This window comes from Amphibalanus amphitrite, unplaced genomic scaffold (genome assembly GCF_019059575.1).
Source record: "Amphibalanus amphitrite isolate SeventyFive unplaced genomic scaffold, NRLGWU_Aamphi_draft 001337F_arrow, whole genome shotgun sequence".
Lineage (NCBI taxonomy): Eukaryota > Metazoa > Arthropoda > Thecostraca > Balanomorpha > Balanidae > Amphibalanus > Amphibalanus amphitrite.
In genome coordinates this window covers 96,130-110,478 of record NW_024882830.1, presented here as the reverse complement: position 1 = coordinate 110,478, position 14,349 = coordinate 96,130, and the positions used below count along the sequence as shown (strand labels likewise).

Below are 14,349 nucleotides of genomic sequence, written 5' to 3'. Positions count from 1 at the left end.
ACCTGGGACTCGACGGCCCGCCCCTCGAGGTATTTTCCAGTGCGGCGGCGTCGGGGCATCATCTTTCAATAGCGATCTTTCCCCCTCCGCAGCGCGGGGCTGCGGAAGTCCCGACCATAGGGCCACTATCTAACGTCAGAGCCTCTCCAGCACCCGAGCATGGATGAATCCATGACCCGAGCGTAGCGTTCGTTCCCTGTCGTTGGTGGTCGTGGTGCCTTTCGATCTTTTTTTATGAGGAAAATGGTCCGATGAGGCAGGCGGCGGACATAACACATCATTACGTCAATGTGCGTCTGTGCAGCGGGCTCTATAGCGCTGTGTCCAGAGGGAATGAAGCCCAAATGACAGTTCTGGGTTGATTTTACCGCTGATTCAGACCGTTCTTCTTCGAAACATCGAATAAGCGTGAAACGGCAAGACTTAGCGCTCCGGTCAACTGATAGCTTCTGAGGAGTGGAACATCATTCTGTAGTCGATACGTGCCTGCTCTGGAGGTTAAACCGTTGACCTGAGGTCAAATCTGAGAAAAATAACCAGAAAGGTCTGTAAAAAAAGCTATTGAATGCGCTTTTCCACCGCGCTCTAGCTCTATTGGTTCCAGAGTTTTGCGTCAGTTTTGTTTTCAAAATTGTTGTAAAAGGCAAAATTTGACCTTTGATAAGCTCCGGCGACCTGACCTTTGGCCTGACCTTAACCTTAACTAACTACTTTTTTCATTATTTTTTTAAGCTCTTTCGATTTCCGCTACTGCGTGTCGCTACGTAGCCCAGGAGCCGAGTTAGACGGGCGTGGGTGCAGGGTGAACTCCTCTCCGCCAACACGACACGGAAAACTCAAAACTCAGACCCCCAGCACGGCGCTGGCTAACGTACCCGGGTGGCAGGGGAACTGGTAGAAATAATTGTTAAGTGACGACTATGCTGTAGGAAGATCAATTGAAACGATTGTCGGATCCTCTCGCCTTTCTGGATCCAGCAGGTCTGTTCCACTGGCGGATCCAGAAAGGCGGTCTTGGAGTACGCTGAGGGGCATAAGTAGGTAGGTATACCCCAAAAACAGTTTCCCCAAATTCCAAAAGCTCATCGGATTTCGATTCCTTACAAACTACCTACTGTGCGCAAACCTTTCATGATAAAAGTTGTTTAGTTTTCGTTTTATTGTCGAAAAACCGCAAAGTTTTGTCGATTTCGGGGGATGTGGGGACTGGGGGGAGGGGGGGATTTGTTCCAAATGCCCCCTGGATTGGCCAGTGACCCAGGTTCCTACGTTCTCCCGTTATAGGTATATGAATGGTCACTATCACAGATGATAAAACGTATAAAGTAAGAGTCGAACGATGGTGTGACTGTAACACTGACCCACATAGGTACCTACAAGATGTCAGACAAGTTATTGTGAGAAACCGTATTTCTGACGGAGGCAATGTGAACGGTTCATGCGTAACTAAATATGCGGAAAACAGGTGAATAAAAATCGTATAATCAAAGCCCAAAGGCTATCGGCATTCTGGGACTTTGGGGTAGGCCGATCGTCCACACAGACCCTCCCGCTTAGGGCGACACCTATCGATCAGTTTTACGGCCACCTATCGGGAATTCACAGAATCGCCTGTCAAGTGTCAGCTGAAGAGTAGCGCGAGTAGCGTAGCAGTCTTTTCCTGAGAGCAGAGTCAAATGCGCCCATGCGATTATTGGTGAATCTCCCTATTCGCTTTGCGATATCTTTCCGAATTTGTAATACCACCAGTGGAAATTCGCTGCAACGTCGACACAGGTGCAGTTCCGGCCCCAATACCTACCTCAGCAGCTCGTTACTCGACATCCGATAGATAGGAAAACGCTTCGCAGCTTGCCCCGGCCAAGGCCGTATATAGGCCCCGGCCAAGGCCGTATATAGGCCCCGGCCAAGGCCGTATATAGGCCCCGGCCAAGGCCGTATATAGGCCCCGGCCATGTCGACCACATGTAGACAACATAGACAAAGGCAAAGGCATAGACATTTATTAAGGCGATCCACAGTGCTTGTGGCTATTTACCACCTCTCGTCAATGATATGAAGTGATGGACGGACGTTCGGGTTAGAACATACACTTACACGGACGGATAGGTAGGTCAAATTGATAAAACGTCACCAGCACGGTAGTAGCAGCGCGATATAAAAGTAAAAAATGCCACAGTGAACACTGAACAGTGAACACTGAACAGTCTGTTCAGGCCACAGTGAACACCTCATAGTCAGCTACGTTGAAGTTGTAGTCGCCGAACAGAAGTGCCGAAGAGGCACCATCGCCATCGTACGAGTGCGGCAGATTGGAGTAGCTCTCGCCTGTCGAGTCACAGCGGTCAGAAATGCACAGGTCGGCTCCCGCGCCGAAGATCGGACCACACTGAGGGTGGTAACATATGGCGTACATTCGCTTCTTCACGGGAAATCTCGTGGGTGGCACGTTCTGATGGTTGACGAGCGTAAAGAGGAACGCCGAGTCTGAATGGATGTAGCGCCCCCTCGCACCACTCTGCACCCAGGCCACGTCGCTGAACCCACCACAGAGCTGTCCACTTTCACCCAGACACAGCGTGAAGGTGGGGGCCACGCCGTCACAGAGCCGGTGGAACTCCAGAGCGCTGTGGTCGTGATCGGAGGCTCGGTAGAGCAGCCCCCAGCGCTGACCGGTGTCCCCGTACCACTGCGAGAGCAGCTGCTGCAGCCGGCCCGCCGATGGACCGGTCAGTAGCCGGGAACCCGTGAACAGGTGGCCACTGAGCCGCGGCTGCAGGCGCCGGTCCTCCGCCACCCGTTCGCGGCGGAATTTGTCCGGCAGGGCGGCGAAACGGTAGCGCTCCAGGCTGAGCTCCATGGGAACGACGCCCGTGGGCTCGACCTCGTCGGCAAACACCTGACTGTCGATCAGGAGGAGCTTCACGTGGTTGATGACCCCGCTCATGTGGGCGCAGACCCGTGTGCGCTCTTCGTCGCTCCACTGGGGCGCCGGTCTCGTCACGCCGGCGCCATGTTTGGCCCAGGCGAGCACAGCACGCCAAACGGACTCCTCATCCAGCGCAAGCTGCTCCGAGGAGATGAGCCTGATCATGGCTTTTCTGGGTAAATTCAGAAAGCCGGCAGTCTGTACACACTCCGCTGCACGCTGTCCGATATATGAGAGACATTTATCAATCAGTGAGCCGTCCTCGCTACCTGTGGCATCTTGGAGGCGCACCGCCGCGGCCAGAAGGGCGCACGCGTTGGCGGCCGACAGACTATCGGCGATATGCTGGTGGCAGTGCTGCCGGAGAGACTCCAGGCCGAGAGCGGCCGCGGCGGCGAGCAGCTCGGGAGCCGTGTCCACGGAGAGAGACACCCGTCCCGTGTAGATGTAGATGATGACCTGCTTGAAGACCTCCGGCCGGTAGGCGGGCAGCTTGATCACCGTCAGGGAACCCTGAGAGCCGGTGGTGACGGTGCTGCCGGCGATCTGGCAGACCTCCTTACGATCGGCGCGCTGGAAACTGCGACACCTGGTCTTCAGGATCAAGGAGTGGGCAAATACTCGCTCCTCCTGCGGCCCGACAAGGAAGACGATGTCTGCCAAGTCTTCATTTTCGGCCAGGGCAGCCAGGTCATCTATCAGCTGGACGACACCAGCCGACATCAGGTCACCTGTGTGACTCATGAGGTGCCTAGATGGCCGAGTAACGCTGATGCTGGCTGAGTGCGCTGGTTGGAGGCTGGAGCTCTTCCGCCCTGCAACCTCCTGCTCTTCTACTCTTCGTACTATCGCAATCGTACTATGTTGATGTAGCCACGTTCAGTTCAACAAAAAGAACAGTTCCCTTGACCATCTTGATGAACACAGTAGCGCACTGCCAAATAAAACTGGTCGATATTATGGAAACTTTGGGCCTGTTCCAGCGCCTCCAGAAACCTCCAGAAAGCTCCAGAAAGCTCTAGAATCCTCCAGAGAGCGTTCCAGCGCCTCCAGAAAGCTCCAGAAAGCTCTCGCCAAAGCTCCAGAAACCTCCAGTAGCCTCCAGAGAGTTGAGAGGTCCAAATTTCTCTGGAGGCTCTGGTCTACAATTATGGCGCACATGTGACAATCACGAATGTAAACAAAGGACATTTGACTGATTATTTTACAACTCGATTGTAAAGAAAATTACATTGCTATAATTTTATTTATCTTTTTAACTAAAATTGAAAACAAATTATGCGTTTCAAGAGAGAACAATCGTCATTCTTTTGGTATCTATGACGCCAATCTCCAGAAATCTCCAGATTGCGTTCCAGCGCCTCCAGTAAAACCTCTGGTAGAGCCTCCAGTCAAGAATTTCTTCTGGAGGCGCTGGAACAGGCCCTTTGTTTACACTGGATGACAGCAGCCAAGACACTTACAAAATGCACGACAGCAGCCAACCATACGTCACTGTTTATGGAAGACTGTCAACCAACTGTCAACTGCGGTGTCAACTGCACTGAGTCAACTGTCAGACTGCCGCCTGTCAACATAATTCGATAAGACAAATATGGCGCACGTATGCCCACTTATGTGTTCTATCATTGTGTCAGTCCGGCTCTGTCAGCGGAAGCAAAGCAAGCAAAGCCTGCGGATTGGCCTGATTCGGTTGCATTCGATGAATTACAGCTACCTGCACAAGTAGTGAACACGGTGGCGTATGAATCATGCATATTTTGCATTTTGCACTTTGCAGGGTGAAACAAGTCAAAGTGTTGTTTATTGCTCCTCGAGCCTAGAGCGGGGAGGTTATGCACGTTATATCAACATTGCTATTTTTCCTACTGGAGCTAGTGAATCCAAATATTTGGTACCTACCTAGTGTCATCTTCTGCGTAAGTAAATTGAAATGGTCGGAGTCACCTTTTGTTTTCATTTTCTGGGGATGCCACTTGCCAGAAGAGATACCTACCTTGGATGAATCAGGATTCAACAGTTCTGACTTCTGAGTGCTGTTTGGTCATTTTTCTGTCAGTACCTATGCTGCCTGTTTCACATGTAAGGTTTATTGCAATGCCCTGTTTCACGGCATGATGCTATGCCACGGAATTCGTGTTTTGTTTGAGACAACTTTGCCTCAACACTCCAGCATTGCAATTGTGAGCATCTGAGTTTATTGATGTTTCCATGGAAACCATACCTAATCCACTGCTATGCATAGCTCGCTGTAGTGTGTTGACGTGAAACAGGGCCCTAGTGTTTTCTAGAGATGCTGGAACAGGCGGCAGGCCCTAAGGCACTTGTGTCATATCACTAACTTTAAGTCAACCTGAGCTCATTCGTTATACATTGTATTGGCATTCCTTGATCCTGACATGGGTAAAATGACCTTTGCAGTTAACACATAATGCTGATATGACTCAGCAAAACTCCTAAGCTTAGCAAGGGAATGTTGATGCTGAGTGCTGACCTCCTGGATGTTGTCTTGAACAGGATACTGGGCCCAGTTTCACCGGTGATAGCAGCACGCTGCTATTCCATTTTGCGAGCTGACGTCACACTTCTGGTAGTGTTGGAGGAATAGGCTTGTTGACGTCTCCATGGAAACCCAATTAGACACGTGTAATAGCAGCATGCTGCTATCACCGGTGAAACAGGGCCCTGGATGTACTGAAGCAGAATATGTCCTGCTAAGCAACTCATCTCAAAAGTGAAGCCCATGAATGCTGTTGGCAACAGTGGAGTTGTTGGACATTAAGCTGAGCCACTAAATGATAAAATCATAGACCTTTTTGTCCATTTAACTAAGCTGCTGATTACTGAGACTTGGGAGCCCTGCAGTCTGCAGACCTGCTGTTTATCAACCTGAGACACTGAATGCTGAAGGAGCGAACCTGCTGTGAATGAAGCTGTGCTGCTGAATGCTGAAGCTGACGCTCTCCTACCGAGAGCCTCTGACGATGGAGGAGGCTCCTGCCCGGATCAGGCAGCTGGCAGACAAGGCCAACTATGATATTGACCACTCAAGGCCAGCCAAAATGTGAGTATGGTGTAGTTTGTTCTTTAGACCTTGGTGAGGCCTGGAGGAGTTACTTTTATTGGAAATGATGTCGATATTTGTGAAATGCACAGCTGGAGGTCAGGAAATGAGTCAGGAGGAAATGCTTTTCTTTAAATTATCTAATTGTTTATTTGAATATTTTGGTGTCATTCTGATACAGCTAATCATGGAAGCTTATATTTTAGTACTTTATCTGTACATTGCATTTTGCCTCAGTGTCTGGTGGCCATCAACTCACTGCATTTGTTTGGTCACTCACAAAATGCTCTGATTTTCCTCTGAGCATTGCCATGCCCCACGTTTATTTTGGTTTCAGTTGGATCATCAATCACCTTTGTTATGTTTACCCAGTCTCATTTCTCGACATGACATTGATTGAGCTTCAGCGCAATGATAGTTATCTGTCCCACCATACTGCTTGAGGTGTACAGCATGTGTGTGTTGTTTTAGATGACTTTGTGTGTGTGTGTGTTACTTCGCAACATTTATGCTTGCATTTGGGCCGTCCTTTCATGTCACCTTTTCGTCCTAATGGCGCCCGTCTCGTTTTATTGCGATCTTTAATTGATAAGTGCGCACGTCGTGTTCGTACTGTTTTTCATATTTCACCTGCAATTAGTGTCTCATGTCAACTTTTTTTGCATGTGGTCAACTCTGAATAATCACTTATTTCATACCATCAATCATTACATTACCTTTTCCTCCTTCGACTTCTAAATTCCTGTGTAAATCCCCCTTTCTGGTTAAGTTCCGGCGAAAGTCGGTCACTTCCGGGTGACTACCGGTAGAATTTGGCCACTTTCGGCTCAGTTCCACCGGAAATTACCCACTTCCGGCTCAATTCCACCGGAAGTCGGCCACTTCCGGCTCAGTTCCACCGGAACTCCGCACTTCCGGCTCAATGCCACCGGAAGTCGACCACTTCCGGCTTAGTTCCGGCGGAAGTGGACCACTTCCGGTGACGTCTCTGATCCGCTCTGCCGCAGGTATTACCGTTCCGGTGTGGAGATGGTTCGCATGGCGAACGTGTACGCCGAGGAGGGCAACCTGGAGGGCGCCTACGTATTATACCTCAAGTTCATGACGTAAGTAGACGGACTGGGATACTGTGTATGCACTTCAGTTGACAGAAATCTACAATGGATGGTGTCCAGTAAAGTAATTGCATCTTACGATATGCTGTTTGAGTGTACTGACTACTGACTAACTTCTTTATCGATTTCTTTTTATTTCTTCGACAGTATCTTCCTGGAGAAAATTCGTGAACACCCAGAGTTTCGCACTGTCACGCCTGGCGAGCGAGCGGCCATCAAGCGTCACCTGGAGTTAACGCTCCCCCGCGCAGAGGCTATCAAGCGTCAGCTGATCGCCAAATATGAGCAGGAGCATCGGCAGTGGGTGGCGGAACAGGTCAGTGACCTCTAGAGGAAACGGTGAGGGTGTGGAGTGCAGGGAACATCGTGACAAATCGATAAATCGATGGTGGTGTAAAAATCAGCTCAGATAGGTTGCCGACAGTGCAAAAAGGAAGATTGGCAAACACACAGACGTTTCAGTAGCGTGCACACCACAGACGCAAGTCGATGATCGAAGTAGTAAACTATCCCATGGATATTGGATAGGAAAGGAATCATGCGTATGTAGTATACATATAATAAGTGTACGTATTGTGTAACCTGACCCTCCCCGATGACGCGTACCCTGACAAGTTCTACCCTGATCTGGCATGTGGTTTTGTGTGTGACCTGACCTGACCTGACCTGTGTTTCCGTTTGGTTTCTCACAGAAGCGGCGAGAGCAGCAGCTGGCAGAGCAGCGAGAGCGGGCGGCGAGAGAGCACGAGCGACTGGAGCAGGAGGAGCAGGAGCGACGCAGGTGGGGCGATTCGTGACAGTCTGACACTCTGACACAATATGACACTGATGTATTGACCCAAAACGACGATTGTAATGTTAATGCAACCAGTGACACCATCTCTGTAAGAGTCTTACACTGGCATAGTCTGGCTCTGGGACCGAAACTGAAACCCTTAAGCCCAGTTCTCACTGAGCGTGGAGCAAACGTAACGTCAGGCAAACATAGGGAAACGTAGGCGAAACGGAATGTGTTTTGAAGTTGAAGAAGCCTGACGCGGTTTCCCGGTACTCACTGAGCGCCCACCAAACGTAAACGAAACCCTGCGTTTCACCTACGTTTGCCTGACGTTACGTTTGCTCTACGCTCAGTGAGCACCGGGCTTTACGCACTGACACACTAGTACAGCCTGACGCCGTCCTGGCCCTGACAGTGACACCAGTTTAATGGTTATTTTCTCCCCTGTCTATCTCTTCTCCTACATTCTTTCTCTCCCCTCGCCCTCTCTCTCTCTCTCTCTCTCTCTCTCTCTCTCCCTCCCTCTCTCTCTCTCTCACGTTGTCCTCTCTTCTCCACAGATTCGCTGAGGAAAAGCAGCGCCTGCTGGAACTGGAGAGGCGGCGCGCGGAGCAGCTCGAACGGACTCTGGTCTCCGAACCAACCGCTGACGGACTGCCTGGTAAGACTGTGAAGACGGAGTGGGAATCGCCATGAAGGGGTAAAATGGAATTAGAATATAAGCCATGTGGGGGTTTCAGGATATCAACATAACAAATCAAAGTTCTGCTGTGATCAATGGTAGCCAGTATCGTATCAGGTATGCAAGGTAACATATGTGCCCAATATTGTGTAGCGGTTTTGGTGGTTTTCTATGAAGTTGAAGGGTCTTAACATTCACTTTGACTGCCAGAACGAAGACATGATATGCAAGTGTAAATGAATTCGATGTCTAGGCCAGCCCTCCGCAGTCCTGGTCTATTTTCATCTTTGACACTCCCTCCGACGTTCTCTCCCGTCAAAACTGACAGCTCCCTCTCTCTCCCTCCCTCCCCATCTCCCTCCCCTCTCTCCCTCTCTCTCTCTCTCTCTCTCTCTCTCTCTCTCTCTCTCTCTCTCTCTCTCTCTCTCTCTCTCTCTCTCTCTCTCTCTCTCTCTCTCCAGCATATGCGGCACTACTCCCGGAGCCCCCGTCTGCCCCTCCGAGTTACAGCGCCCTCCAGCAACCGTCAGCACCGTCAGCTCCTGCAGCTCCTGCAGCTCCGTCAGCACCGCCGCCTAGCTACGGGGAGCTGTCCCCGACGCGACTGTCCAGGCCATCATCGGGGTATGTAAGGTGATATTCAGGGAGGTTAGGAGAGAAAGGGGAAGGGACGTGGGAAGGTGGTGGGGATAATGGAAAGACTTGCGGAGATGTGGGGAAGTAGAAAGATGATGGTGCGATAAGGTCATGGCGTGCCGCATCTATGTCACCAGTCACCAGTCCATTATCGTAATCTTAGGATATGGTATTTTTGTGGTAGGCTCAAACTGGATTCATGGATAGTGATGCTGAGTATGATATTGAAACAAAATCTGTCGTCTTTCCTTTTTCATAGAACTGCATTGTCCCTCTGTTTGCGTCACTTCTGCCTTAACATTCCCAATCACCTCTAGCCTTCTCACAACCCCCTTTTTGGCCCTCTTACTCCCTTCTGACCCCCCTCTGACTCCCTCTGACTCCCCTCTGACCCCTGTTTCTGTCTCACAGGGCGCCGGCAATAGACCGCTCTGTGAAGCCCAGTTTCGACCACCAGAAGTCGCTGCTCTCGCTGAGATCAGAGCTGAGAACGGTGGTGGTACCCGACTCGCTGATGCCCAGGTGAGAACTAAGATGGTACTCAAATGAGAACAGTGGTGGTGCTCCGTCCATTGAAAATCGCGACGGTGCTCACGTCATCATCGTTATTATGATTTATTCAGAATCAAATGGTTCTCTGATGAGAAGCCGGGTTGGTGCTATGATCATAACGGTCATATACCTCTGATGAGATCCATTGGCGTGTTAGAGTACAAGGATGCTCTGCGCCAGTGAGAGGCAGTTTTACTCTGATAAGAACTAATTGTGTTTGGTGAAAGCCAATCGGTTGCTTTGTCACACTCTTCAGTCTCCACTGCTTACATGATTGGCGTTCATCGGTTCTATGATTTTTACTTACGTACTCCTTTCTAGATTTGTACTTGATAGTTACCATGAAGTTTTAAGATCCTTGTTTGTCGACTCCCGTGCTTTGGTTTGGCATTAATTTTTCTCAGCTTGTCATTGTTTGTACTCGCCTCAGGTTCTTGAAGATCGCAGAGGCCAACACGAATCGTAATGTGGAAACGTGTGGACTTCTCTGCGGAAAACCGGTGAGTGGAAGATGGTGTAGCGCCGGTATTGGTGTGCTTACGGTCGTGTGGAAATATGGTCGGTTGAATACCTACTGCAACCTTTCGGGAGGTCGGGAACTTTGAGGTTACGCCCGATGTCGTCTGAATTTGAGATGAGAAGTGGAGTGTTCTGCTGGAAATCATACTGCTGCATTATGTTGCTTACTTATGATGTTATGTAACGATTAGATGTTCGTACCTTCACAATCCCCTGTTACACCATTGACACTCCCCTCGCTTTTCCCCAGTCCCAGGATAATCTGTAGTCTGTTCAAGTGTACATCACCCACGTGCTGTTTCCGGCCCAGACGGGCACCTCCGACTCCTGTAATATGGAGGGTAATACTCCCCTGTTATTGATACCCCCTTCCCTCCCTCAGTCTCAGGATAATCTGTACATCACGCACGTGCTGATACCGGCCCAGACGGGCACCTCCGACTCCTGTAACATGGAGGGCGAGGAGAAGGTGTTTGCCTATCTGGACACCCACAACCTCATCACACTGGGATGGATACACGTGAGTATTAACGGTGGTGGTATACGGCAGCTAAGCATAGCCGTCCTCATCACACAGGGGTGGATACACGTGAGTAGCAACAGAAGGGAGGGAAACGGCGGATAACCAGTCCACAATGACATTTTTTCGGGATAGAGGGGTAAAGATCTACATGTTTACATCTTTCTGCCATGTAATTGTATTTTGTGGCGTTATCGTGTTATGTATGAACATTAATCATGAATCGTATCATATCTCATGAACATTTATTGCCGGTTCGTTTACTCGTAAGACGAATTTTGAACCCAACCGTAAAAGCTCCCGTATAATTTGCTCTTTGCCGTCTCCTAATGTCTCCACTCCTTCTGAAGCGGAGCTCCGCTTCAGCTCCAGAATTAGATGTGAAGACCCCCAATCTTTGACCACCACTTCTCGCCTCCCCACGCTGATGGCTTATTCTCTCTTCCCCCTCAGACTCACCCGTCTCAGACGGCCTTCCTGTCGTCGGTGGATCTCCACACCCACTGCGGATATCAACTCATGATGCTGGAGAGCATAGCCATCGTCTGCGCCCCCAAATATAACGAGTAAGTGACCAACGACAGGTAACTAAAGGCCATAGCCATCGTGTGTGCGCCCAACTGTAATGAGTAAGTGACCAATGGCAGGTAATTAAAAGCCATAGTTATCAATGTGCGCCCCCAAATATAACGAGTAAGTGACCAACAACATTGTGACAGAACGTCATAGCCATCGTGCGCGCGCCCAAATATAACGAGTAAGTGTGGGTTGAATGGGAACAGAGTGGAAATTAAATGCCTGGTGTTGGGAAAGATGAAATGGGATGGGATGTTAGGTTAGGTGGGATTTCATGGAGGTCTGAACGGACTGGGTTTGTGGCGTGGTGGATGCTTAGAACGAAAATCGGCTGATGATGGGATAATAGAGTTGTTTCACGATGATGATGATTTATGAGTGACATATTGGGTTGGCACTTGGCTGGTGCTGCTGATTCAACGAATGTGTTTATAAGTATGATGTGTTGTCGACACGACGAGTCTGAGATTTCTCTAGTTGAATGACTAACAACTTCCTGTTTGTAACATTCATTGAGGTAGATCATTGTTTTTTCTCTGGCGCTTACATACGACTTTTTCTGCTGCTTCTATGCCTAAATATCGGCTTTATCTATCTTACCATGACCGTCTACGTCGACAAAGCGCCTCACATCCACGTATTTATGACACTTACCATCACTGTTTTCTCCCTTTCAGGACGGGATTTTTCATGCTGACTCCTAGTTATGGCCTGGACTATATCGCCAACTGTCACAAGTCGGGGTTCCATCCCCATCCGCAGGACCCGCCACTGTTCGAGGTAAGAAACGTAGCCAGAAAGGTGAACGCGCTTCAGTCTGCTTCAAACATCTTCGACGTGTTTTGGAGCCTCGAGTGTTTTGTCTCATCTATAATAATCTTAATTCTGTTGAAGGAGGACAAACCAAAAGCATGCATCTCCCTTTGACGGATTCGTCAGATAACGCTACTTCGCCGTGTTATATTATTGTGTTTTCTCTTCTCCAGGGCCCTGTTTCAGCGGTGATAGCAGCACGCCGCTATCAAATTGCGCGAGCTGACGTAATGTGATGACGTCATACTGCTGACGTAAGGGGCGATTCTGGCGCACGATTGCCGCAATATTGTTTTACGTCATCAACTAAATGTTCGAAGTTTACGTCCAAATTTTCCTTTAACCCAACTTCTTTTATATACATCATCTTAAAAAAATATGTATTGAAAATAAATATACTATCATGACTGCGTAAATTCTTACTTTTAGGCTCATACGTCACTTAATGCCGCGGCCAAGTTCGCGGGCATCGTGCGCCGGAACTGCCCATCACGTCAGCAGTATGGCGTCATGACATGGCGTCAGCTCGCGAAACGTGATAGCAGCGTGCTGCTATCACCGGTGAAACAGGGCCCTGATGCTACATCTAACTCTTGATAGCTAGAGCCATCGTCTCTGCTACATTTTTTTCAGACTGTTTTACTCTCTTTTTCGCAGGAGGCACAGCACGTAACTCTGGACGGAAGTTACGAAATCAGTGTGGTGGATTTGCGGCAGTAGCGACCGCAGCGCCTCCCGCGGCCGGTGGTGGAACTTCTTGGCTTGCGACCGCAGCGCCGCGTGCGGCAAACGTTAGAACTACTGAAGGAGCGACTCGGTCACCACAGCTAGTGCTTCACGATATGGCCGGACGGAGGTGCCCGTAGCAATATGGTTCGTGCGGTGAACGCTGGTCAGGCTGACTGCGGTGGATGGGGCGTGTCCCAATATTTATGCTGTGACATTGGACAATGAACATCCTAGATTTGAGATGTGAGTAAGCAATGTCTAAGCTCAGTGGCTGTAAGACAGCGTCAAAGCTAGCTCTGATCAATTCAATATCACCAATGGCCGACTAAAGATGCTTTATTTTTGGCATCGGTGACCACGCCTTACCAGCAAAGTATTTCAGCAGTGGTAGAATGTAGCTATTACCATGGCAGAATCACACCATTAGAAGGTTTTGGGTCATTGTTCAGATCTGCCCCAGGCTTCAGCTTTCTTTTATTGGGGAGGAGCTGAAAGTTTCATCAAGCTCTTGCATTCTTTCTTACCCATTCAGTGCTGTACTGATGCTAGCCTGGGTGCGGCTTGGGGTGGTGATTGACCCATGATCGCTACTCCCAGCATGTGAACAGTATGAAATTGTGAGATTGATTGGGCTGAACCGAAGATCGATGATAAAGCGACACTTGGTTAGAGCTTAATATGGTGACGTTCAACAGTGACAAGTATTTGGTGAGAGTAGTGACCTATTGCTCGATGATGAGAGTCATTTTAAGCTTCTAGAGTCGATGACTATTGAATCACCACACCCTGCAGCGCCGGGGAAGCAGTGATTTGGATACATCACTGAGTTAGAATGGGGTTAGGAGAAGGGTGGGTTGAGTATGCCTTCTGTATAGTAGAGAGGGGTCTTTCTGACTTGTCATGGTCTGCCACAGACCACACGCCGACTGATGTGACGTCGTTATGACGTCAGTGATAACTATCAGTAGTGTTTGGGTGGGTGGATGTGTAAATAGTGTGTACCAAGGCACTAAAGGTGTGTACTAAATCAGTTCTAGTGCTTAAAGTGTGGGGTATGCATGATTCAAGTATGTGAGCCTCTGCTTACTACAGGAGAAATTGTAACTATGCGTGTCCTGCGTCCACTGTCCTTTTTACGTGGTCAACTGGACACTTTGGACGGTAAATATTCTGGGCTGTCCTGATTGTAAGGTTGCACGCTAATATTGTATGTATGCAGTATATAATACTGTATTCAGTGTGTCAGAATATATTTAGTGTGCTCTGTTTTCAGCTTGTAAGTTGTACGTCTGAGCAACGTGTCACGATATATAAAGCCGTATCTGTATGTTTCGATGCCCTTTGTATCGTTGGCAAGTCAAACCTTGAGAGTGAGTCTGGGCAATTTGAATTGAGGGCCCTGTTTCACCGGTGATAGCAGCACGCTGCTATCACAC

General features: G+C 49.2%; 2 protein-coding genes across 8 annotated transcripts; one reads left to right on the top strand and one right to left on the bottom strand.

Moving 5' to 3' along the window:
- Positions 1-1,988: 1,988 nt before the first annotated feature.
- LOC122372262 lies at positions 1,989-4,501 on the bottom strand. Of its 3 annotated transcripts, none has more exons than XM_043349229.1 (2): positions 4,393-4,501; positions 1,989-3,863 (listed from the first exon to the last, which is right to left on the bottom strand). In XM_043349229.1, exon 2 carries the CDS (start codon positions 3,671-3,673, stop codon positions 2,213-2,215), a length of 1,461 nt encoding a protein of 486 aa, XP_043205164.1. In that variant the 5' UTR covers positions 3,674-3,863; positions 4,393-4,501; the 3' UTR covers positions 1,989-2,212. The 3 variants fall into 3 exon arrangements, with proteins under 3 accessions (XP_043205164.1, XP_043205163.1, XP_043205162.1); XM_043349228.1 differs by having other exon boundaries at positions 4,425-4,494; XM_043349227.1 differs by having other exon boundaries at positions 1,989-3,876; positions 4,393-4,486.
- LOC122372263 (STAM-binding protein-like A) lies at positions 4,158-14,246 on the top strand. 5 transcript variants are annotated; one of them, XM_043349234.1, is made up of 13 exons: positions 4,158-4,848; positions 5,795-5,993; positions 7,001-7,099; positions 7,256-7,424; positions 7,801-7,889; positions 8,447-8,547; positions 9,030-9,192; positions 9,616-9,726; positions 10,187-10,256; positions 10,658-10,795; positions 11,249-11,361; positions 12,049-12,151; positions 12,842-14,246. In XM_043349234.1, exons 2-13 carry the CDS (start codon positions 5,875-5,877, stop codon positions 12,902-12,904), a joined length of 1,338 nt encoding a protein of 445 aa, XP_043205169.1. In that variant the 5' UTR covers positions 4,158-4,848; positions 5,795-5,874; the 3' UTR covers positions 12,905-14,246. The 5 variants fall into 5 exon arrangements, with proteins under 5 accessions (XP_043205169.1, XP_043205170.1, XP_043205166.1 ...); XM_043349235.1 differs by having other exon boundaries at positions 4,273-4,848; positions 5,840-5,993; XM_043349231.1 differs by having other exon boundaries at positions 4,294-4,848; positions 5,611-5,993.
- The last annotated feature ends 103 nt before the right edge of the window (positions 14,247-14,349 follow it).